The sequence below is a fragment of the Glycine max genome, chromosome 5, assembly GCF_000004515.6.
Source record: "Glycine max cultivar Williams 82 chromosome 5, Glycine_max_v4.0, whole genome shotgun sequence".
NCBI lineage: Eukaryota > Viridiplantae > Streptophyta > Magnoliopsida > Fabales > Fabaceae > Glycine > Glycine max.
The window spans coordinates 420,844-447,542 of NC_038241.2; the positions used below are offsets into that span (position 1 = coordinate 420,844).

The window sequence follows — 26,699 nt, forward strand, 5'->3', positions numbered from 1 at the left end:
TATTTGGGTGAGAACTGAAATCTTGTGATTCCTATGTGAGAGAGGGTTGACACATAGCTAGTGTGGTGTTTTGGGTTTGCGTGCTTTTTTTTTTTAAGTGCAGTGTTGATTCATACTTTTGTGTTGTGAATGACGATTCTATATTCTAGTGCAATTTTTAGCCTTTTGAAGAGGGTGTGGTGTAGTGTGGTGCAGCTTTTGTTTCCGTTTTTGGGATAGGTTGGTTGGTTTTCTCTACTTTTGTTGCTCAATCTATTTTGCTGTCGCTGCTGGATACCTAATTGTTAGGTGAACATAGTGTCTATTAAACCAAAAACTGGTACCTAATATCTATGTCCCAGTTTGGTTTGCTTAATGTGAAACTGTTAAACACACATGGGTGCATAAGTTGGAGTTTTTGTTTGTTTGGCAACTAAAAGTTTCTCTTTCAGAGTATAACAAATTTTTTCATGAAATTGTGCATCCCCTGCATGTGTACTAATGCAACATGCCGGGCCCTGTTACTCTAAAATCTAAATCCGTCTTCAGAAGAAGCTTTTTTCTGACTCTATTCTTTGCCTCAAATTATATTTCTCTCTTTAGTTTCCCTCCTACTCTCACCTCAAATATACTGAGGAAATCCCACCAGAAACTGGTTATTTGTTCAGTTTTAAGGAATGACTGATTCTTTTTTAAATTTTTTTTAAAGTTGTTTCAAACACAAATAAACAAATCCAAATACTTTAAAACAAACAATATTGAAAGACAAAAATCTTATTTCTTTTTATTTGTAAGAATCAAAGATAATATCGGGAGATTTATAATATTCATATATCTTATTCAATCAACTAAGTTAAATTCATATTGTTTCTGTTACAAATAAACTGGATACTTATGTTTTTGCTAAAGGGTCAGGTCTATTGTGGTGAAGGGTATTTTACCTATTGTTTCTTATTGAAGTTCTTGGGTGCATGTCTATTGTGGTTAAGGTTCAAGTGAGGATACAAGTTAGAGCTATTAATGATATAAAATGAGTATATGAGAATGAATCGGTCTTTTTAACTGATGATTCACATTTTTTTAAACTAACCTGGTTGGACCTGAACTCTATAAGTTTATTACATTTTGATTATTAGTTGTGTAATATTCTCTTTAATTATACTTTGATACTTTTAATTAAGTGATTATCCTTAAGTGAATTTAGTGGTGATAATCACGATTGAATGATATTTGTTGTTTATACATGTTAAAGGTTGAGACGTATTATTTAATATATATAAATACATGATGGAAAGATGTGTTTGATTTAGGTGTATCTGATGTTTTTTCGATTCAACTGGATATTTTATTCTAAACTAAAGTTGATCATATGAATTATATGATAATATTTAGTTAAATTAAAGAACACATTTTTAGATATATTTATTACAAATTTCTCTTCTCAATTTCTTTCGATGTCATTTTTGAAGTCTTTCTTTACATGGGTTCAAAAGTCATGCAATTGCATCCAGTAGCCTGGTTACGGAACTAAAGGCCATACAAATATGTTAAGATTTTTAATATAATTTTAGTCACGCATATTTTTTTTTAATTTCTCTACAAGCACAACTTTTTTAAACTCGAGAAACACTAATTCTAAGTGCAAGTTTCAGTAAAAAAATGTAAAAGGGTTTTACTTTCTCAATCTTAGATTGCAACTTCTTTAATCTCTACCCTTGAAAAATGATTCTGTTTGTTTTTTTTCACAATTCTTAGGATATATATATGTTTTAGCTAGGATGAAAGATAGATAAGAAGAAAACAAAAAGAAACATGAAAATTGGGTATAAAATTAGTATAGAAAGTAGAACCTTAAGATAAATACAATGAAAAGGAAAGAATGAAGACAAGAAAAATATAAATAGATATAGAAATTACAACATTAAACAAGTTAAGAGTCGTACTCCTTCCACTTCTTGGGGCTCCTAGGTTTCAACTCAAATAGTTTTTCTCCACTATGCCCCATACACAAAAGTCATAAACACAAGCGTGTATTGTGTACATAGGAGGGGTCAAAATGTCTCTCTAACCAGCCTAAAGATGCCTTACCCATGTAAAAGAAAAATCTTTTCAACGGCTAAGATGCTGCACAAATTGATAGACCGTGACAAATTAAAATCAATCCCTTCCAACCTCATTAGTCCCCAAGTACCTTTTACACCCTCTGCCACTCTTGCTTTAACTTCTTCTATGCCCCACCCACTTTAGCTTGCCCTTGCACACCACGGCCAACAAGGTCAAGTCCCTCATAACACCCCTTAGATTATTAAAAGTGGAAATAATTAAGGGAAGTACATTAGATGATTAGAATCCTATGCAATTGTTACTATTCCAAAAGGAATGGTTTAAGCATATAGCATATAATATCATTGACGCTCTTGTTGATATTTGGTGTTAGATTTGTGATTTTTGTGGATGAGATTTTTGGGCATGTTCCTATCATGTACCCGAATCCTTAATTAGTTTAAGGAGTAGAGAGGATACGGTTTACATGACCAAGGGATTTGTTTAAAGGGCGATGATGATAAAGCTTACCTAATCTGAGGTTCTATTTGGTGTTGAATAATAAGAAAGGCTTTTCTAGGGATTAGGATCCTTTTAAGAAAGCACACACTAAAGTTGTAGTAAATGTGGTCATTTTAGATAGCTCCTCTTACTTTGTCACATTGTGGTCATTTTAGAATTGGATTTGCGATGGAGTTTCTACCATGATGACCTAAATGGGTACCACCTGATGCTTTCCTATTAGGAAAAATCAAAAATCAAAAATCTCTTCCATATTAGTTTTGACTTTGGCCCTTGCTTCCTTCCAGGAAGCAACTCCTTGTTTTTGTTTTTGTTATATATATTTATTTATGAAATCACATTCTTAGTAACAGGCCAAATTAGTTAGGATCCCTTATATAGCGTTTACAACATAAATCTGCTGCTGCTTGTCAAAATCATTTACCTTAATTTAAATTCCAGTTAAGTCTACAAAATAGCTAGTGCCTGCAGCCATGATGTCAGCAGTTACTATATCACTTGTAAAAGCATAGGCAAATCTACATTCTCCGATTCAATTTAAGAAACAAATTAAATAATTCATTCTTAAAAAAAAAAACAATAATAATTCTCAGTTTTGCTTCTTCCATTGGGTTGATTTGCATTTAAGATGGACTTTAAAAGCAATATATGACTTACATTTAAATGTTGGGTAAAATGTGTTTTAGATCCGTTGGAATTTTGAAAAAATTAATTTTAGTTCATGTGATAACTGGGGTTGCGACAGTTTCTATATATTTAAAATGATAGGTTATGTAAAGTTGTTATTTGAATCCTACTCGAACCATCTATAATTAAAGTCGAGTTAGATAACAAGAGAATTGATTGTACGCGAGTTGTTAAAAAATTCCTGGTATTTATCTTTGATTTTTACAAATAAAAAAAAAATCAAGCTAATTTCTTAAACGAAATTTGATCAGCCTAACCTGGTTGAATGATATTACTATATATTAGTATTGAACGACTTAATTTATCAACTTTAAGTATTTCTAAAATGTAATTTTTGTCCTTGATTGATAACCAGGGACGAAATCTATCACTTTTTTTAAAAAAAAAATGAATTAAAATTACTAGTATTTTAAAAATGTACGTATTAAAAATCAATTCTGACTAAATTATGAGAGACATAGGCTAAATGCTCTTATTTTTGCATTATTAGTGACTTTGATACATACAAGGACACAGCAGAAAATCAACTAGGACACGTGTGTGAATGTTTTCAGACTAGGTGATCGATCTTCATCGGATAAATTAGAAAGGAACATTTTTGTAGCTTTCGATTTCTCTTTTCCTAATTGGAACTAACCAAGCAGTCATTTTCGTCAAAGATACAATTCCTGAGTTATAGTGTCCATCAATATCATTGATTGAAGTTTTGTTTTTGCAGTTAGCTACATATATCCTGAGACACGAGTTAGTGGTTGTCAATATTGTGAACGCTCTTAACTAGCTAGTTCTTGGAGATATATGTCCTCAAGCTATAAATTCTTCTGTGGGGACTCAAAATATATCCAAAGACAAAAAATCAAAAATAAAAAGCACATGTGGACCATTGTTGAACAAAATTTTCCTCCCAACTTCTGGTGTAACCCCACCATTCGAAACAAATGGGATTAAGCATTATACATTGGTATTTATGATTAAGATTGTTTCCCAACCTCTACTATTTTATTATAGTCATACTTAATGGACTTATGCTATGATGTTTATGAGAAGGATTGAACATTAAATCCTATTATTATTTATCCTAATCTCATTTGTGTTTTTGCTCTAGGGTTTCAGGTTGAGGAAAGTGCATCTTTGGTTCTATATTGATTAATTAACTATCCAAAAAGAATAATAGTTTAAGAATCGGTTTATTTAATATTAAGAGAACTGAATTTTAAAAAACTTGTGAATTTAAAAATAATTTACATTAAAATAATTACATTTATTGGATCTTCTTCCTCGAGGCTGTGGTTATTTTGTGTTGCAAGATATGTTGGAGTTGCCTATATTCATAATGTTTGTAACTATGGAACTTAGAGCTTCTTATTTGTCACAAATAAAAAAGATAAAGTAAAATTATCTCTAAATTAGAATTTAATTTATATACGTACGCTATCACATAATTTATTTAAACAAAAATATACAATAAGATTTGATTATTTCACCACATTATCCTATTTATTAATATGATGTGAGTAAGATAAATTCCTATCGGATATTTATGTGAAAATGTTTACATTAACAATACATATATAATTAATTAAATTCTTTAAATATAAGTATGAACTTGTATTTTGGTTTGTGTATGTCTAAAATATATGTTTATTGCTATATAATTATAATTTATAATAAATAAATAATTTTAATCATATAAATTATATTATAATTAAAATTCATAATAAATATTTTTTTGAATATATACATTATTTTTAAATTTACAATAAATAACTTAAATTGTAATATAAAATTATTGAAAAATTAAAAAAGCTATTGAGATTTAACTAAAAAATAAAGATAAAAGGGGATAAATTAAAAAATATAGACAACTAACTAATAACTTGATCATTTTTTTTTGAATAGTTATATCCTTAACAATCCCTATATCGTATAATAAATATTTTTAAAAAATAAAAATACCTCCTTCTTGCAAAAGTTTCACCGTTTTCTTGGTTACTTATTTGTCATGTAAATGTTAGCAAAAATTACAATGGACTTTGCATGTTTTAGATTTGGACTAACTATTAGGAGGTAATTCTATTTCCACTCCCCCCCTCATAGAATCATTCCTAAGGAATTGAAGGTGAAATATTAAACAAACCCCCTTATTTTTTAAAAGAAAATATCATAAAAGATAATCATTCACAGTGATGCGTCCTCTTTTTCTCTCTCTCTCTGTATATATATATATATTCTAACCTCTTTTTAATCAATAGTAGTGTAGTATTGATTTAGAAACTCATAAATATTATTTTTAAAATTACATTAAAACTATTATAGGGTGTATCAATATTTTTTTATAAATATTATTTTTAATTCTTAAGAATATTGATTAACATTTTCTTATATTATGTAAGAAAAATATACTTAATGTGATAAATGAAAATTAAAGTATAAAACATTAACAACTATACTCATGAGCCAATTAATGGCTTGTAATTTAATTACATTTTACTTATAATTTCAATGATTGATCCACGCGGAGAAATTTGAAATGGTGCCATTTGCAAGCCAGTAATGTCATATTCATTTTACTTTTTTTTTATTAAAAACAAAAATACTATAGGAATATTAAATGAGAACATAATTTAACTACTGCATGGTCCAACTTCACAGACCCCAGTCCCACACGCAGTATCAGTTTTCACTTAACACTTAACACGAAGAGAAACTACAATTATAAAATGAAATAAAGTAATATAAAATAAAAAATAGTACTATAGAAGCAGTAATAATGTAATGTATATAATTTTGGTGGGTAAATAAATAATGAACTAGAAGTGTGTATATGATGTCAACAAGAGATTTGAAAAGGGTATGGGTGAAATTAATGTACAAGTACAGAGGGTGCAGTAGTTACTGATTAGCGTTTAGCAGTATGCCAGGATTCTCAGCCCCAATATAGTGGCACATAGCAATGACGTGACTTGTCACCACGGATTGTAGCCTGGTCCGAACTCTACTACTCTACCCTATATACTATACTATACAACACTTTAAAAACACCTTAACATTACATTATGCAAAATTATTACATACTACTACTACACTACTATGTGCATCTTTAGTTGAAATTATCTCCAAAATCTAAGGAATAAAAGCAGACATAACAATTTTTTATTTTTTTTTACATGGAATTTTCAAACATACTCTCTATGCTTTCATTACTCTCCCAATACTTGTAGCTAAAGTTACTACTACTAAACTAACAAACATTCCACACCCCTATGAATCCTCTTTCATTGAACCTTAGGACTATATGAGTCAAAGCATTAAAAAGGAAAGGGTGGGTACTGATTGTTGTTATCCAAAACCCCATAAAATTAATTCCATTTTGTTTTTGTTTTGGTATGAATATTGAACCAAAACAAGTCGGCGGAATACTAAGCACAATGTGATATCATATGGTACACTGAAATACGGTACTATAGTGCATTTAATTGGATTCGTGTGGCATGCATAAACTTATAAGAAAAGGGGAGGGTGCTGGAAAATGGACATAATTGGAAGAGTGGGAGTATTAATTGGAGGTGGAAAAATTGGAAAGAGATAAATGGGCTAAGAAGGAGGAATCCAATGTATGAAAAAAAAAAAAGAAGAGAGAGAGACTAGAGACACGTACACATGGGTCTCTGAGGAATCCTAAGCATATGAAAAGATTCTAAATTTGGAACCCCAACAGTGAACATGATGGTGGTGTTAGGTGTTACTAATACACACTCTCTCTCTCTCTCTTTGAAATTTGACTATTTTTTCTTTTCTTTTGTTTGTTTTTGGAGCATTATTAGATTATTAGTAGTTTGGCTGTGACGCGGTTTCAGTCACATCCTGCCACACAGCCCTGCCCGAGCTGCCCGTGAAATTTCGAAGCAAAGTCGGTTGGCGCCAAAACTGTGAAGGCAGACACAAACATTGTTTGTAGCCCGCGAAATGCGGGCTGTGGCGGCTGTTCTGTCCCACAACAACGAAAATTTCCCATCGCATGCCGTCTGAATTTACCCAATTGCCCTCTCTCCTCTGTCCTTTGTGGGACCCACCTCCGTCCTATCCTCACCGTCAAAATTGTTAGTATAATCCAACAGCTTCTATAGTCTCTACCGTAACTCATAACAATGATTTGTTTGATATCCCCTCTTTGATTCTTTTTCCCTCTTCCGGATCATCATCATCTTCTTTAAATTTTATTAGATATTAAAAGTATAGATTTATATATAAAGTATGTAACATCACATAAAATATGTGACGAGTAATTATTGTATAAGTACATTCTACTATTATTCTATGTTACCTGCTCAAATAAGCATTATTTTATTATGAGATGCTCACATTACATATAAAAATTAATTAAAAATTTATTTTGTAAGATATTTTAGTTATTTTTAATTTTTTATTAATTCTTGTTTAATTGTTTGATAAGAAAATTATTTTAATAATTTTTAATATTTTATGAAATGTTATTTGATGTATGTAGTATTTTATGAATGTTAACTTTTAAATTTTTTAATATTTATCTTTTTTTGTTCTTCAATGTTTATTAAATTTTTTTATATTTATTTATATAATTTTATATTTTTCAAATATTTAAAAAATAATTTTATTAAACACTTATAATTTAATAAAATAATTTTTTAAGTTTTTTAATATATCCATACATTTTTAACACTTTCATAACTTTTTTTTAAGTCAATTTTTTTACTTCTCAATTAAAAACTTTCATGTATAATTCCTACAGACAGAATATTTAAAAATAATTTTAATTTTCTGTTAAAAATACTTCTTAATAATGAAAAAGAAAACATTAAATAGCAGTACTCCATGTTTAATACAAATTTTCTGTTTCTAAATTTTTATTTAAAAAAAAACACACATAAAAACTGTTTTAAAAAAAGTCAAATCGCTCTAGAATTGGTATTTGGCAGAAATGCTGCAATTGGTGGAAAAAAGAAGATGCATATTTAATGAGTAAGAAAGAATTAAAGTTAGGATATTGCATTAATTAAAATTTATGAGGGTGTGGCAGAGGCGCAGAGGGCAATCATAGTATATAATGACACTAACAGCAACAGCACTCAACTCATCATTGTCCCTCACTCACTTCCATGTTCACATGGGCCCAAACCGATACCCATGGGCCCAAACTATACAATTACTTTGGGTCTCATTCACCCTTCATGGGCTTCGTTGCTCTCCCAAACAAACTTAATGCCGGGCTTACGTAACAGATAAACCCATCTTTCTATTTAAAGAAATTGAAGAAAAAAATCAAACAATGCTTATTCAAGACACAAATACTTAATTCTTAATTTTGTAAAAATTAAGAAATGAAAGAAATTTTCTTAATTCTAATGAAATACTCTCTGTTATAGAATGTATGACGTTTAAGGTTTTGCATAAGTATTAAGAAATATTTTAAAATATTTTTTTGTCTAAAAGTAGCTGTGAAGTTTTCTATTTTCCTTGTTTCACTTTCTAGTCTACAATAAGTATACGTATAAATTAATTAAATATAAGAAAAATAAAATTGCTTTATACATTATAAGGCACAAAATGCATGAAAAACTAAGATAAAATTTGCAAAATTTGAAAATCGAATGACAAAATATACAATTTAAATTCATTACCATGGTAATTGGCTTATCACCATTTGTATATCATGTCATCAACGCATGTCACGATTAACGTGCCACGTCAGTAGTAAGCTAATGTTGTTAGACAATTAACTAACGAGGTGGCAAATTTTGTGTAAAAAATGAAATTAAGTAATAAAATGTGCATTACCACAAAAAAAAACAAATAGCAAAAGCTAAAATTAAGAAGAAGAAAAAAAGAAGAAATAGTATTCTTCCTTCTATGAATTGTACAAGTTGTTTTTTAAAACTATTTTGATATTCGTGTTTTTTCTTTCTTTTACTGTCTTACATTTTTTTTTTCAATCTTTGTTATTCTTTTTATTTTTTCTATCATATCACAAGAAAATATTTGCCTTTTCAAATGCCATCCTTGTTCATTTTTATGTGTATTTTAAGGTTATTTTTTGTACAAATTAAGAAATATAATAAGTTTTTTTATTCTAATAAAATAGTTGTAAAATTTTCTATTTCATCCCTTTCTATTTTTCACTCTATAATAAAGGTAAGTGTAAATTAAGGATAAAAAATAAGTAAGAATATAATTGATAAAAGACTAATTAATGTGATATTAAACTTGGAAACTTGAATTATCGTGTCATATTTAATGCTATTACTTTATAGCCTTTTTTTGGGTACACACTCCATAGTTCTCTGCTATTAAAGGTTTTCAATTACATAAAATTACAAATATCAACACCCTCACATTATTCAAGAGGTATAGTTTTACATTATGAATGAGTTATTTTTTTATTTTTTTTACTGACATCATGAATGAATGAGTTAAATATGATTATTTTGTTTGATTATTTTTTTACAATTTTTTTGTATATTGAATAATAGAATCATAACTTAATTGCATAATATTTTTTACACCCTCACTAGCAAAAGTGTTAGGAACCCAAAGCAATGTTACTGGGCCAATAGCAACTCCTAGTTACACCCACTTAATGGGCTTGGTTGGTCCAAAACATTCTATCAAAAATTAATGGCGGGCTTATGTAACAGACAAACCCATCCTTTGTTAATGAAATTGGACAAAAATGAAACAATGCTTATTCAAAACAAAAATACTTAATTATAATGTTTATTCAAAACAAAATTGTTTAATTATCAAAGGATCTAATTTAGTTGGTCCAATAAGATGTTGTGTGTTGTTATAAACCTTCCGATGTGTGTCTTGGATTCTTAAAAATAAAAAAAGTAAAACTGCTTAATTACATTACAAGACACAAAATGCATGGAAATATAAAAATTAAGAGATAAATTCATGAAATTTAAAAAATTGAATGATAAAATGTATAATTTAATTTTGTTACCATATGCTAATTGCCACATCATCATTTATATGTCATGTCATGATAGTGATATTTTTTTAAAATAATATTAACTCCATAGAAAACTTGAATTCTTATGTCATATATCCCTTTTTCTAACATGCTTTATAGTCCTTTACTATTAAAGGTTTTCGATTATATAAAATTACAAATAACACCCTCACAAAATAGAAGAGGTATAGTTTTACGAATGACTTTTTTTTTTTTTTTATTGACACTATGAATGAACGACTTAAATATGATTAGTTTGTTCGATTTTTTTTTAAAAGAGAAAAATTAGAACAAGTTATTTTTATAAATAGTTTAATTTTCATAGATTTTCAGTGTTATTTTTTATTAAATGATTATAAATAATCTAAAATATGATTATTAAAATAATTTATAATTATTATATAAATCAATAATTTTATCATATATTAATCTATAATTGGATGAGAATATAATTTTTCTACACTATTAATTTCTGAAAAATTATTAAATTTAAGAAGCTTAATTTTTATTAAAAAACTAAAATAAGCATTTTTAATTTAAAAAAAATAAATAAACTGGATAATAGAGCTTAGCTTTCATTCAGAAGAAGAAAAACTTGCTCTATTCTGTATATTATCTCTGAACGTTCTGTTTCCTTCAATTCGTGGCCTCTCTCAGTAGAATCACCACTTTCTGCCACCGTCAGGTTCGTTCTGTTTTTCTCTTCCTTCTATGTTTTGGATGATAAAATTCCCCGTTGTCTAATGCTGCGTTCATGTTTTCTCCTTCAATTTAATAATGAAAAGTCATTGAGATAATAATCGAGTTCCATACTTAGTGGAAACAAATTTTTTTTCAGTTCGAAAATTCGAATTTGTTAGGTCTCTTTACATATTAAGAAGCCAAAAACTAAATTAACAAATCACCGCACATGTGACTAGAAACCTTATCAGCATTGATACTTGATCCACACCTTACTAAAAACAGGTCAGAAACCCACAAAACCAAAAATAAGACTTTATTCAGTGTTCACAAAGTTTTTCCTTTCTCCTTGCATACCAACTGTTTGATTCACGTCTTGTAAGCACTTGTCATCACTTAATCCACCCTGAAAGAGGATATTTCAACCCACTCCTTCCTTATATTGTTTCGTTGCCAGGAATAAAGACTTGAGAATCAAACTCTTTATCTCTCCACAGACAAATAAACCATCAAAACCTTCATCTTTCTGCTTCTTGGAAACATGAAGCTGTTTAATTAGAATCTAACGGGACAGGTCGGGAGCGGGTTTAGCTCCCTCTATCTCCATCCTTGCAAAAGATGGGACAGGTTTGGGGTCGGGTTTACAAGACACGAGGATAAAAAATTTAAACTCTACCCTTGGGATCCTGCCTCATAGTTGGCTTCTTAATATGTGAAGTTTTCTTGGTTTTCTATTCTTTTTTTTTTTTTTTGCAGCTAGTTTCATAAATCTTGGTGCATTAACAATTTAGCTTAAGCTTTGTGAATACTGAATAGAGTCTTTTTTTGGTTTTGTAGGTTTCTGACTTGGTTTTAGTAAGGTATGGATCAAGTATCAATACTGATGAGGATGGTAGTCAGATGTGCGGTGATTTGTTAAATTAGTTTTTGGTTGAATAAAAATGACAGATAAGCACATAATTGAATTGAAACTATGAGTTTGTTGTTTTGTTATAGTTCAATGTTTAAGTTATAGAAATAACTTTGATGAACTGCTGTGTTCGCGTTGGAATTTGTGCATTTGATTTGTACTATTTGTTTTTCTGGACTATAAGGGTTTGGTTGTGCATATGGGTTTTGGTGTTTACATGTTTACAACAGTGACTGTTATCAATGTGAGCATTGTTTTCAAGTGTTTTGTAGACACGAGTCCTAGTTGGTATCCTACAATTATTGTTGAGTTGGTTGTTTATTTTCTGATGTAAATGATAGTGAATTCTGAGATTGGATGTCAATATATTTAGCAGGTTGTTCTTGTTCTCTTAGTTTATTTGTGTGGATGGACAATCAGAATGAAATTTGTCCTTTGTGTATAGTATTATTTATTTTGATTTTAATTACTTTTCCACAAAGTGAAAATCTAAAAAATGGATTATTGTTGTTTGAGTGAGATGCGGCGGTGTCCGATTGTCCTTTTTTTTAATAGACCATTGTGGTCATTGGTTTGATAACCATTTGCAGGATTCACCTTTTCTTATATCAGTTGGTGGAAACTATAAATTGTGGCTGGAGTTGGATAGGAACGGAGCAGAACAGAACTATAGTATCTCATCTCTCTTGATAGTAGAAGTGGTGCTGACTTTCTTGTGATCAGTGATGCTGGTGAAATCTCTCTCACTTCATTCTCATGCCTTCTCAAGGTACTTTTTGCTTTAATTCTCAACTAAGTTTTTGGGTACCCTTTTTCTTTTTCATTGTATACGTCATCTCAAATTTTCTCCTTTTTTCTCTTATTAGCGTTGTTCTGTTGCAGTTGCAGTTTTTCTGCAAGTGAAATTGGAACAAACCCAAGTTGGGTTCCCTTAAAGTCCTTAAATAGCCTCTGCTGTTCCTCCAAGCCTAGAAATTTATGCAGATTTTTGTGTCTGAGCACTCAAAATGGTGGCTTCAGAGAAAACTCTGGTGAAGTTGGACTTGGAGATGCAGTGATAATTGTGGATCATGGCTCGCGTCGCAAAGAGTCAAATCTCATGCTTAGTAAGCTAAACTCATCTGTTTGTGTATTACCACTGTTTTTGTATTAACTTGATATGTGATTTATTTAGTTTTTTGGTGGGTGGGGTGGGGGGTTGGAGTTTACTAAAATTGGTAATGTACTAGGGAATATTTTAATTTTATGTCTAAAAGTTATCTTGTTTTGGATGTCAGATGAATTTGTGGAGATGTTTAAGCATAAAACTGGGTATGAGATTGTGGAACCTGCTCATATGGTAATTTCTGTAATCTGTTGAGATTTTCATGATGTCAAGTGCCTAAAGACCATATGAAGATAAAATTGAAATCTGAATGATGGTAGATAGATACTTCATACTTGAGCTGCTACAGCCTATAGGCTATTTGTCATCTCTTGCCTCAATTTAAGGATAAAGCTTCCTAGGTCTTGAAAAAGAACCTGCGAGCATGTGAGCAAGTCTGGCATTGTTTTAGGGTTCTTAGCACTTTCCTTGGTTTGTTTGGCATGCACAATAATACATGATTTGCCTGCATGACGAAATGTAGTTGTGCTGCTTACCCTTTCTTTCCCGGTCTGACCTGGAATCTAGATTTGTATGGCAGAAATAACAATTGTAGTAACACAATTTTCTTTGTGCATCTAGCCATGTCTTTGCCTTTTCATTTCATGACAAAATTGTAGCTATGGAGCAAATTCTCGAAGCTTCATAATTGTATTTCACATTTACAGGAATTAGCAGAACCATCAATAAGAGATGCTTTTCAATCTTGCGTTGAACAAGGTGCTCATCGCATTATTGTTAGTCCCTTTTTTCTCTCTCCTGGAAGGCATTGGACTCAGGTTAGTCTGCATAGAATTCTCTCTTACTTTTCTATTAATTGTCAAAATGATTCTGACTTGATGAAGATAGAAAATAGTAAAAAAAAATTAAACTCCACTATTATGCAGGATATTCCTTCCTTAAGTGCAGAGGCAGCAAAGGAACATCCAGATGTGTCATACATTGTAACTGCACCCCTTGGATTACATGAACTACTTGTGGTATGAATTCTCTTAAGCATGTTTTATTCATATTAAGTATCCTGAGTTGAATTTGTTTAAATACTCACTATAAGTTGTTCCGTTTCCAAATTTCAAGTTTGACTGTATTTTTGTTGTGGTCAGCTTTGATTTGACTTATTATTCCTTAAATATTTTTTTTTTCAAATAACGTTTTACAAACCTACTGGAGTGTGTTTAACGGTTGGAAGGTTCTTTCTTTTGTAGTCTTGACTTGATCATAGCGATATGCGAGGCATGGAAACAAAACCCTTTGGTTTTAGGTTACTTCTTTAAGATTAATTTAACCTATGCCAAGTGTTCTCTAGGCACCTGGTTTATTTATTTAGGGAGTCAGCTTGGTGGGACTTCTCTCAAGTGATAACCCATGACTGCAATCCTTGTCACAGATTTCAAATAGAAGGATATAGCTGACTACACTAATTGAATGAGGATCTCAACTATCCTGTCTTACCATGTTGTGGCTATTGCAATGGTTCATATAGTTCTGCTCTCACAACTAGAAGCTTTTCAATGCTGCTTGTCCTCTATGCACATTCTATACTTTGTTCCTCACTGTAAAGAACTGTACGTCAGTATGTGAAAGAGTGTGTCAATGTGTTTTTGGGGGGGAGGGGGAGGGGGGTTTACAACACTAAAATACCAAATAATGGATATTTTGCATTATAATTATATATTTGTCATTTTAAACTATAACCATCTTGTGCTGCAGGATGTTGTGAATGATAGAATCAAACATTGCTTAAAGCATGTGGCTGGAGATGCAGATGAGTGTTCAGTTTGTTCTGGGACTGGTAAATGCAGGCTCTATTAATTTGTGAAACTAGATTGTTTTGGATGCTATTAAATGAGGCTGGAAGTCGAGGAATCTGTAAATTGGGTTGCAACTGTTCTGAAGTTGTTATTACGACGCACTTGAACTTTGCTTCATGTTTGGTTCGACGTGACTTCTTGAGGAGCTTCGTTTATGTTTCTTACTCCAAGTTGTATCAGTATTTAACATTAATGTTGAGGTTTCGCTTACCCATTTGCAAATCATCAAGAAACTACCCATCTTTCTCTCTATTTATTTGTGATTTGTGTCAAAATAAATAAATGAAATGAAATTAAGAATCTGCCTTATTTGCTCGACACCGCAAATAAATTAAGGACCTTGTTAAGTCTATATATGTTGTTTATAATATATATTCTTTCAATACAATATTTTAATAATAAGTATTGCAAATATTGTTTTTATTATAATAATACATGTTTTTTTTAAAATAAATTCAGATTAACTTTCCCTAAAATAAGTTATATCATCCTTAATGGTGAGAAATTGAGGCAACATGAGATGTCAATGATTAAAGTTAAACTTTAAGCGTGCCTAGCTAGGATAGGATTCAAAACTATTAAATGAATAAATTTAATTATAATTAGACTAACCTTATTTTCTACTTGAAGGCTTACCTATATGCTAATTCTGACGGTAGCAAATATGACATACCTGACCTTAATGTGTGAAGGTCGTGTAATTAAGTATTCATTGTTGATGAGGTTTTCCTATTTAAAGTCAGGTATTACTAATCGGTGATTTCTAGTTACAAAGTATCCATTATTGTCTTTTCACAAGACTAATATTTATTGAAATATTTAGCTAATTTTTTTGTCATCTAAAATATTTACTAATAATTAATCTCTATTGAAAAATTTGATTCAGCACTTGTAATAAGATCTTTTCTTTTGACTGTATTTTTTAATTTTGTTTTCTCTATTATAAAATTTAAATAGAATAAATTGCTTAAAATCTAGTTCTAATTTCATTTGAACCAACCTCATATTTATAATTATCAATGATGTGCTAGAGGTATTAGAAAATGAGTAAATAATCTATTTATTGAATGTATAAATGGATTTTACATATTTTAATGTATGACTTTAATAACTCATTTAAAAGTTATGCCTATCATAATTTATGATTAAGATTGGAAGTTTTTTTATTGACATAAAACTTAAACCGTTAGAAATTTGTTAGTAATTTTTTGATGTATTTTTAACTAGTAACAAGTAATACCATTAACATTATTTCTCTTAATTGAAATTCTTAAGCTTGAGTCCTACCTATACAACCGTGTTAAATAGTTAGAGAGATAACTTTGTTGTTGATAGTAATTCTACCCTTAAACAAGATTATTTTTAATTAAGAATACATGTGATCTACATAAAAAAAAATTAATTGGCATTTAAAAATATCTTTGAGGAGTTTTCATCATTTGGTTTGTCCTGAAAAAGAGTTAATTACAAGGTAAATAAAGGAGGTAATGTAGTGCCCATTGCTCCATAAGCATGAGGGAGTGAAAGAAGAAGAGAAAGAAAATGAAGGGTCAAACACAGGCTACAAAGTTGGTTAATCTATACAGATTTTGCGTTTCGTCTTCTTCTTCTTCAATCTCTCGCTTCAACCACTTCACTCTCACTACCACCGGTACCTTTCTTCTTCTTCTTTACTTTTAATTTCCACCTCTCTCTCTCTCTCTCTCTCTCTCTCTCTCTCTCTCTTCTTATCAATTTCTTGTTTTAATTTTTGTTTCAGATTACAATAAATTCAAATTCGCTTGCGCGAAAGCGAAGAACCTCCAACTCTCACTCTCCCAACGCGCCTTCGTTTTTCTTTCCCCTCTTAACGTTGCCGCTAATTACCTCCGTAGTTATCGCGTTTCTGGTAAATTAACTGATTCTCTTGCTCCAATCATCATCGTTCATTGTCAATTAACTGCTTAAAAACTTGTTAGTGCCACTTTGTAATTGTTAGAGTTTAATTTCCACCGGAGAAAGCAGTGTATGCACTTACATAGTAAATGTTTTTTATTTTTTACACTAACATCCAATCATAATTTGTCGTGGACGCTAAGTTTGTTGATTTTTACAATAGAGTTTAAATTTATGCATACACTCATTTTTTATTAGTTGGCAGTGTAAAACCTTTTAAAATTTATGCATTCATTGTCATTTCTTATTGGTTGATAGTGTAAAACATTTTAAACTTACGGTGAATAGAACTTAAGCTCTTTCTTTTCACTATAGTTAGGTAGAGTGTAATGTTTTGTACAGTGTAAAAGTTTTTACACTATCAATCTATCAAAAATCATGTTAAAAATGACTTTTAAGATAATTATTATATGAAATTATCATATATGGTAATTTTTTATTGGCTGACTGGATAAAAACTCTTTATGTTGTTTGTGCATGTATTATTTACTTTAATTTTTATTTTATTTTTCTATCAGTGAAGTAGTGCACTAACTAGTAGCTCCAACTGCAAACTCCAAGAAAATGTAGGATTGCTTATACATAAGTTTTGGTTTCATAAGTTTTGATAGAGATAATATTTATTATTGAATATGATTCATGATTTCTACGAGGAATTTGGAAGTTTCCAGGGAGAGACAATATTGAATAGGAATCGTACAATGCAAAACTAGTAATTTGTTCCATTAGCTTGACCCTAGAGATGAAGTTTTCTTGGCTTGTTATTAGGTTTTTAACTTTTATACAAGCTTGGTTTTGTACCATTTCAATTGGTTTTTAACTTTTATACAAGCTTGGTTTGTTTAGGTTGACATGTAGGCATGCGATGGTTTTAATTTGACAAGTTTCTTCAGTCTGGCAATGTAGCATGGTGCTAGAAATGCCAGGAAATTAAAAGTTTGCTTTATTTGATTATAAGTGATACCCAAAGGATATGTGCTAGATTTGAAAGTTGGTAATCACGTGTATGGGGTTGTTTGTGCATATTCCAGGCAGTTACATATGCAGCGGAAGCATTTTAGGTGTGTCAATTGCATCTGCACCAATTATAGCTCATGCCATGGATGGTGAGCTGCATATCTGATTGGTATTATGTACTTTAGTTTTTCTGTTTATTTTCTTAGTAACTGTCCTCAGTGCCGTCTTTTTCTTTCATTGACAAGAGTGTTTTATTTGCAACAAGTAGCTGGGGATGCATTGGTGGATGATCATGAATCACAGGACCTTTCAGAGGAGGAAATAGATGTGCATCACTTGTTGAGATTGGCTAGGAAACTTTGGCTGCCTGCTTTTTTCTTTCTTACAGTGTTGTCAAACTTGGGCGACTCAATTACAATATTATTCATTAAACTTACTTTGTTCCTCCTCAGTACAAAGCCCAGCCCTTTCTCTGTCTATGTATTTGTTGATAAGGTCAGATACTGCATTAATAATCTGACACTGTAAACTAAAGAATGTACCTGAATTATCTTTGTTCCCTCACCCCCCATTCCCCCCCCAAAAAAAATCCAACCACCTTAAAATTTTTTCTGCTTCAAGCTTTCAACATATTTCTGTGGTTAACTCTTGATTTTTCGTTATGTGGCAATGATTTTTGTGACCTTATTCTTAACCATATATGTTTTTGAACATTGATAATGTTTTTGTCATCTTATTTTACTGACAATGTGTTGTTTATAATGTCTTATATTGCAGTTGTGCCAACAACATATGCGCCAAGAAACTCGATTCTTTAAAGCAAAGGTGCATGGCTATCTCATTTATTTGGTTATGTATGGAAATCTAATAAACTATTTCAGTTTTCCCCCTTATACTCTAATATCATTTCGTGATAAACTGGTTAAGTAATTGAATTTCCTTTGCAGTTCCTGTAGCATTTAATCACATATTATTGTCTGGAAACCAGCATTTTTTCTTATCTGCAGCCTTCTGAAAGCAAATAGGGGAACCTAAAGTTAGCGTGTTCCAACAAACTAACTTGCATGCCCAATGATACTATAATCAGATATTCATTCAGATGTAATGATGTTGCATTGATATAGTTGATCTGCTATGTTGGGAAAACAAGTATCATATTTTTACTCAGAATTTATAGTGATTATCATCATCAAAATCAAAATACAGGACATTAAAGATCATACTCATGCTCTGAATTTCAGTGATCCCGACAACTAGGAACATTTTTTTGCTGGGTGACTATTGCCTCTGACATCTGGTGATCCTTTTATCTGCAGTCACTGTACGCCAGCAAAGTCGAAGTGCAGGACTATAAGCTTCTTTGCTTGGCTGATGTTGAAGTGAGAGATCAAAAGTTCACGTTGGTTGGAGTTCTTGGTAGTTGGTGGCCTATACCTCATTTGCCATTTTGGGAAGCATTCTCTTTTGTCAGAAATAGAATTGGAAGCATCTTGGTGAAAACAACTTAACAAGGTAGCCTGCTAATTTAAAATTAGCTCTCCTTCTAAGTTCTATATAGTTGGGCCTCTGTTGGTTTTGTCCCTTTTGGAGCTTCAACAAAATCAATGTTGTTCATCGAAGAAGAAAATGAGGGGTAGGAAGAGTTGATGAATGATGAATGAGACAGGACTGATGATTACTTGCAATTAAAGTAGCCTGTCAAATACTAACTGCATAGGCTATAAGGTCATCCCTCTCGTTGTTTAATGGGTCAAATATGCAAAAATTTACATCTTTGTAAAAGTGCGACATCTCAACATTCTGTCACAGCCCCTATTCTTCCTCTGCCACTTTTTGATATTTTAAAGTAATTGTTAGTATTGAAGTTTTAGTTTATCTGAAAATGTGTAATTTTACAAAAGTAAGGATGTGGTATTTTTTTTTAAAAAAATATTCCGATATATACATAGTAGAGTTAAGAAAGTATTAACTGAATGAGAGAATGAATTTATATTTTTTCAATTAAAAATATGTGAAGACTTGTTCTTTTATCCTTGTATATAATCTTACAGTGAATTACTTTAAGGTAAGTATTTCCAGAGCATTTGTTAATAATTTAAATAAAAAATGAACTTTATGGTGAACTAGATATTTTACTTTTTTAATTCACCAAAAAAAAAGAAGATATTTTACTCTTCTTTTTTAACAAATACTTTTAAGAAATTACTACTAGAATTTTATTTTAAGAGATGAATTATTGATCAAAGTGTCGGCAACACTTGCACCTGTGAAAATGAAAACGTACCCAAACGTGACTACTTGAATGCCAAAAAAATGGCCTAAAGACGAAACGTTATCATTTGTTGGGTGTGTTCGTTTTGTTTGGAGGAATACTGAATATGGGCTTGGACTTGGACCTATAAGTAAATATGAGACAATTCGGTCTATTTCCTCCCCAACCTGTCCCCGTGTCTGATGAAATACAGGGTCCAAGTTGATTAAGATGCTTTGGGTTTGGTTCCATTTGGATTTTGATATTTTAATTTTTTTTAAGCAACACAAACTTCATCAATTTGATAAATTTTGAGTTCATTCGAGTTTGAGTAATATTTATATTTTTGATATATTTCATTTAAAATGTTAAATTATTAAATAAATAAAGATATAGTTACTCATTTAGTCTCTATAGTTTTCAAACTTATTCCTTTTGGTCTTTATAGTTAATAAGTGAGTTTTTTAGTTCTTGAAGTTTACATTTTAATTATCAAAAGATATTTGTTGTTAAAATTTTTTAACTAACAGAGTTGAAATTTTTTAATTACATTTGGAAATTAAAATATAAATTTTAAGAACTAAAAAATCCACTTATTAACTATATGGACTAAAATGGATAAATTTGAAAACGGTAGGAACTAAATGAATAATTAAACCATAAATAAACAAATCTAAATATATATTTATATTAGTAATTATTGTAAGAAACAATAACTATATATTTGGATGGTATAAAATAAAATGCACATTATTTTTTCATGTGGTTATATAGTTATTAATTAGTTTTTAGAAAATTTCTGTCAACAGGTGGTGCTCCACTCTTACATTCATAATTATAAATGTCGCATATTTAATTATTTTATTTATATCAGAAACATATTGAGTAGGCAAGACGCATCACATATGTTTTGAATTTCACTGGGCCAGCTTATTTAAATTTATTTGTTAAAAAAATATTTCTTTTAATAAAAAAACAGTTTCTCATTTTTTAGTGTGTTCGTCTAGATTGCTATCTGTTTAATTTTTTTTTGTTTTTCTTATTTTGAAAAGCAAATCCTATCTTATTAAATAAAACACTTATTTAAGTTTAAACAAACTATCTAATATGATGCGATTACAATTGGACATTTAGTCTAATGTTATTGTTGGTTTTATTTTACTTTGTTGGATAAAAAACGTTAAAAAAAGTTTAAAATCTCTTCAAATATAATAGTTTGTGTGCCGAAGAAGTGAGATGGTGATAGATTATTATTGTGCCTATAAGAAAAGATGCAAGATATTTAAGCCTCGAATGTAAATTTGGACAAATCTTATATACATTTTTTTATGCTTTTAAGTGTCATCTTTAGATTTTTATAAAAAAAGTGTCATCTTTAGATAAAACTTCAATTCTAACTGGATAACAACATAAAAAAATATTTAATAAATTGCATCTAAGATAGGGTCATTTAAAAACTCAATTTCTAAACATGAACCCATAAGAGAATCCATTCAGCAAACCTAGAATCCAGCCTCCGTGATTGAAATTTGAACACATTCTCAATAGGAGAATTGTTTTCTATGCTTTCTAACAAGTGACAATGTCAACGCAGCCTTTCCACAAAATAAGAAAAAACTCAACACAACTTGGTCTTGGACTTGTTAAACCTGTGCAATTTTTCATCTTTATTATTATATTATTTCTTAAATGATTTCCCCCTTAATATTGTAAGAAAATTCCAAAATTATAAAAATGAAATAAGTGATTTCATCATAATTAGGGAAGTTGCTAGTTTTTCCGTCAGGGTGGTTGGTAAGACATTGCTTATAGCAAATTGTCATAGTAAATAACCAGCAAACTCACAAGCTGTTACATCAGAAATAGAATTAGCAGTTATTCAAATCTTGAAAGTTGTTACATCACTGTCAATTTGAAAGTCAGCTACCGCAGCCAAATCCCGTTTCACATCAATGCCGGAAAAATAATGGTACACGACCCACTCCACTTGTATTATTAAAGAATGAGCATGTTAAATGCATGACATTTTTCAAATTACAATAATATTAATAACCACAACATCTTTTCTTTGATATAGTAAGCAAATTTGAAAAGTAAACTCATCTTTTAACAATTATAAATACTAGTAATGACACTGTAGCAAGGTGATGGATATAGTCCATAAATAATTAAGGATATATGATCAGTAGCAGTCAAGCGTTAATTTAATGTTTTGAATCTAGATTTACCAAAATCTGAATTTTTATGTGTTTACATACCAAATATATATGCAAAAAATCTTAGTTAAATTATGTACTCAATGTCTCGTATGTGAACTTATTTACTCTGTTGAAAAATCTCACATCACTTGTCTTAATTAGTGTTGAAAAGTTTAATATTGCCTATCTCAATTACTAGAATGAGGTTTAAGTATTGATGAGTAACACTTCATTTAAGGCAAACTGATTTCAAGATAAAATGTAAGATGCCCTATCCTTTTTTTTGGTTGGTTGGTTGGGGGGACCTCCCAAAAACATGGAATTATTGGGAATCAAGCTTCCATAATTGTTTCTTCATTTCTTGTTGGCCCAATTAAGCTGCATGTGCTAGAGAACTCAGAGGGGCTGTAGGACACACCAGTCTTCTTAAATGTGTTTGATGAGGAGCTGCCTATGCTAAAACCTAATGGAGATGCTTGATCTAGCAATCTAGAGTTCAAAAATGGAGGTTGTTTTGGTATAGGGGCATCCAAATTTGAATTACTTAAGATGCTAACAACTTGAGTCATGGATGGCCTCAGGGAAGCAGAAGCTTGTGTGCATAGCAATCCAATTTGAAACACCCTTGATGCTTCTCTTGCAGGAAAATCTTCTCCCAAGCCAGGATCAACAGCTTCACCCAATCTGTTTGATTGGTAAAGTTTCCAAACCTGGTGCCAAAAGAACAATATTCTACATTGGTAATCACAAACATGAAGTATTTAGGATGCAACGGGAAGAGCTTATTTATTGCCTTGACTCATCTTAGAACATAAGACAAGTACTCGTGTAAGTGTTTGAGAACGCCAACAATTATAACTTATGATATATCTATAAGTTGTTTTTAGCTTATTTTAATAAGTTCTTTAGAATAATGTATGGAAACAATTTAACCATTATTTATTTTTAATTATAGAAACAACTTATACATAAGCATTAATGTGATAAGCCCTTATTCAATAAGGGTTTAATTAAGCTGATTCCAAGTTTTATGCTAATCAGGCACTAGTCTTACTGTTTGCAAAAGGGAACCAGAATCCTCACGGAAGACATTATTCTTCCTTCCACTTGCAATCTCCAGAACAAGTACTCCAAAACTATAGACATCTGCTTTATCTGTAAGTTGTCCTTGAATGAGATACTCAGGAGCCATGTAACCTCTGCTCCAAGAAATGAACAAAGCTGGTGTCACTTGAAACTATGAAACTTATGAACAAAAAAATAAAATAAAAACTACACAATTTTAATTACTAGCTCATGCTTTTGTCTTGAATGGTTTCTTTATATGAAATTAGTGCCTTTTCACAATAGGGGTGTGTTAGAATTTTTAATTGAAAAAACTATTCATGATCCTTCACTTAAAAGCATTAAACTTAATGCAATGGACTTGTGTAAGAGAGCATGTTATTGACAGACAAATGAGTCAAAGCTTATTTCGGTTTTATACCTAAATAGTCTAACTTTTTAGCTTGTTAAAAAACCAATAGATTACATAACAGGAAGTGGCATGCTCATTTGGAAATGTAGGTTTTCTTGCATGCATAATATCATGTGCTAAAATCAAATACTTACAATGTTCCAGCAATTCCAGTGCTTAGATGCGTTTTATCAGTACCGAAACACCGGGCAAGACCAAAATCTGCAATCTTGGGGTTAAGATTCTCATCCAGAAGAACATTGCTACTCTTTATGTCTCGATGAATGATTCTTATTTCAGAGCCTCCATGAAGATATGCAAGTCCTTCTGCAGTTCCAAGAATTATTTCAAACCGCTGCTTCCATTTAAGAATCCTTGTTATGTCCTTTTCTGCAAAGTAGATTAGTATGTCACAATTTGCATGTTGGCTGGTTGATTTTATGAAATTAGGAAGGGTTAAATATATTTTTAGTCCTTGCAAATAGGACAATGCTCTCTTTTGGTCCTTCAATTATGAAAATGTGTCATATATGGTCTTATTTCCATAAATGAGGGACCAAAAGCAGATGATTTTTATATGAAGGACAAGGATTACATCCGACACATTTTTATAAACGAGTGACTAAAAAGAAGCAATTTACTTGAGGAACTAAAAACATATTCAACCCAATTAAGAAATTAATTTGAAACATAGTAGTACAATATTTTCATTAATAGTTATTATGAGAGAAAGGGAACTTACCAAAAATGAATTGATCTAAGCTCTTGTTAGGTAGGTACTCATACACAATGAGGCTCTCAGGGCCTTCAATGCTACAGCCCAATAGTTTGACAAGGTTCTTGTGTTGCATTCCACTAATCAAATTCACTTCATTGAAGAAATCATCCACCCATTGCCTATTATTGAAGACCAATCTCTTAACAGCAACATCATTCCCATTTGGCAAAGTCCCTTTGTATACAGAACCAGCTCCTCCTTGGCCTATTTTTCTTGAAGAGCTGAAATAATCTGTGGCCTTCTCAAGAGTTTCATATTTGTAATTCAAGCTAGAATTCTTTAAGGAAGGAGGAGCCTCGATAAAATTGTTTTCTGAGTGATTCAGGAGAAAATGGAATACAGCATCAGAAAAATTGCCAAACAATCATTCCAAATATATCTTATTGGTATACCAATAGTATTCTACAGAACATTACTTTTTCTCTTTTTGGTGAAGGCCACATAAGAGGCCGCGAGCGTGAGCACTACAACAGCTGCAGCCAAGACTGACCCTGCTGCTACGATGGCTCGTTTTCTGGAAGAATCTGAAAAATGAAACATGGACAATTGCATCAACATGTATATAAAAAAAAAGACTTAATGTATCTGTGCCATCTATGAACTAAAATAAACTTAAAACAACAAAACTAACCCAAGAGTTATAGCAACGTAGTAGTATAGTTAAAAGTTGAAAAGCAGCATTTAAGTTACAATGATACAATAACAAATTCATCTCCATCTTCTTTCCCTCTCTATTTGTCATATATTCTATAAACAGGTGAAGGAATTTGAAAGTGCATGGTAAAAAAATATAATTGTAATTCCCAGTTGAGCTTCAGCTTCCCAATCCCAACCACAAGTTTGGATAAACTTCTCAATAAACACTTACAGAGGAAGAAAACAAAAAGCAAAGTGAATCAAAGTAAGTTAAAATTAACTTATGAACCCCAGCTTTTGGAAAAGTTAAACGAGAGAGTTTTTACATAAAAGTTTGATTTTAACTTACAAGAGATGTTTAATTCATCTTTTTCTCCTATAATTACTGGTTGAGAAGTTTATCCAAACGGAATCAGGAAACTGATGAAGAATATAAAAACTTCAAACAAGAACAACACTCTTACCATCTCCTTGGCCATCTTCACCTCCTTGATTGTAGAACTTAACAGTTGAATATCTCAAATAACACCCAGTATTCAAGGCCCTCCCTTCCCTCTTAGGCAAACACCCTTTAACTTCATTTTCAGCTTTCCTTAAGCAATCACTACACCCTTTTACCCCAACAGTTTTCCAGCACTGTGCCAAGGCATAAACTCCCCCACCTTCTCCCACTGCAAAAATGCCTCTTCCCTCATTCACAGCCACCCTCACCACACTCTCAACCACTTTGGCAACACTCTCAGCAAACACCAACTTCTCACCATCACCAACCACAGCACCATACTGTGAGGTGCAGTTCACTGTGTCCCTCAAAGGGTCAGTGTCCTCAGTGTAGAAACTGTAGTTGTCATAGCGAAGGAAGCAGCCATCAAGGTAAATTCGAGCCGAAACCGAAGGGAGGCAGCGAGGGAGCTTGGTGCGGCTGGATGCAAAGCACTGAAGGCAATCAATGCTGGAAAGGTCTTGGAAGCATTGTGCCAAGCCATAGATAGGAGTGGTTGATGACATGCCCTCAGAGTGAGTTCCCCAGTTTTGTTTTGTCACAACTTCTTGAAGTTTTTCCATTTCTTTGGTGAATATGGGGAAGTAATCACCACTTGTTGGTGACTTCTGTGTGCTGCAGTAGTGCCCCACTTCTGAGATTCTTGGATCAGATAGTGCTGAGTGGGAGAAAAAACACAATAGGGTGGCCACTGTGAAGATAACAACAACAAATGATGGATTGTTGTACTTGTTATCATATTTGGAAGCCATGCTTACTTGTTATCAAGGCTTTAAAATGTAGTTGTGGTTAAGTTCGTGGTTTCGTCACGATCCTTGATATTCAAGAAAATTACTATAGACAAATACGGCTGATACCACAACAATTGTGGTTGTGATTAATAAAACTTCAAAAAAATTGATGTTGTGGCCGAAATTGCAGTCTTGGACTGTTTATTTTTTTTAAAGCTTTTTTGTTATGTTTGCTCGTATTCTAAGCTTTTCTCTCTATTTCTTCTGCAAGAAATAGAGTTATAAGTCTTTTGTTTTTGTGTGTGTTTTGAGAGTTGGAGTGGAAGAGGCAAGGGAGACAGAGGATTTGCGTGTGGTTGGCACCTTGGACTTTTCATTCTTCTTGTTGCCATCATGTTGTAGCGTCTAACATCATCACTTTTGAACATGCATCACTAAAGGAAATGGAATGTTCAAACCAAGTACATATTCATTATTAAGAATGATT

The 26,699-nt window shown here is 31.3% G+C and overlaps 3 protein-coding genes across 11 annotated transcripts; 2 read left to right on the forward strand and 1 right to left on the reverse strand.

Annotated features, from left to right (window-relative positions):
* Positions 1–10,792: 10,792 nt before the first annotated feature.
* LOC100500125 (sirohydrochlorin ferrochelatase, chloroplastic) lies at positions 10,793–14,990 on the forward strand. 8 transcript variants are annotated; one of them, XM_006579709.3, is made up of 8 exons: positions 10,807–10,907; positions 11,741–11,763; positions 12,404–12,582; positions 12,680–12,919; positions 13,091–13,152; positions 13,626–13,736; positions 13,845–13,937; positions 14,668–14,990. In XM_006579709.3, the coding sequence occupies exons 3-8, from the start codon at positions 12,570–12,572 to the stop codon at positions 14,767–14,769; spliced, it is 621 nt and encodes a 206-aa protein (XP_006579772.1). In that variant the 5' UTR covers positions 10,807–10,907; positions 11,741–11,763; positions 12,404–12,569; the 3' UTR covers positions 14,770–14,990. The 8 variants fall into 8 exon arrangements, with proteins under 8 accessions (XP_006579773.1, XP_006579771.1, XP_006579772.1 ...); XM_006579707.3 differs by having other exon boundaries at positions 12,696–12,919; XM_041015831.1 differs by having other exon boundaries at positions 10,811–10,907; positions 12,369–12,582; positions 12,696–12,919.
* Positions 14,991–16,237: 1,247 nt separating this feature from the next.
* On the forward strand, positions 16,238–19,462 carry LOC100787055 (uncharacterized). Of its 2 annotated transcripts, none has more exons than XM_014775327.3 (6): positions 16,238–16,419; positions 16,528–16,656; positions 17,735–17,809; positions 17,926–18,155; positions 18,438–18,485; positions 18,977–19,442. In XM_014775327.3, exons 1-6 carry the CDS (start codon positions 16,311–16,313, stop codon positions 19,166–19,168), a joined length of 783 nt encoding a protein of 260 aa, XP_014630813.1. In that variant the 5' UTR covers positions 16,238–16,310; the 3' UTR covers positions 19,169–19,442.
* A 2,300-nt stretch (positions 19,463–21,762) lies between these two features.
* On the reverse strand, positions 21,763–26,612 carry CRK9 (cysteine-rich receptor-like protein kinase). Its single transcript, XM_006579706.4, has 6 exons — positions 25,444–26,612; positions 24,760–24,867; positions 24,308–24,655; positions 23,721–23,955; positions 23,164–23,308; positions 21,763–22,819 (listed from the first exon to the last, which is right to left on the reverse strand). Exons 1-6 carry the CDS (start codon positions 26,231–26,233, stop codon positions 22,442–22,444), a joined length of 2,004 nt encoding a protein of 667 aa, XP_006579769.1. The 5' UTR covers positions 26,234–26,612; the 3' UTR covers positions 21,763–22,441.
* Positions 26,613–26,699: the final 87 nt, after the last annotated feature.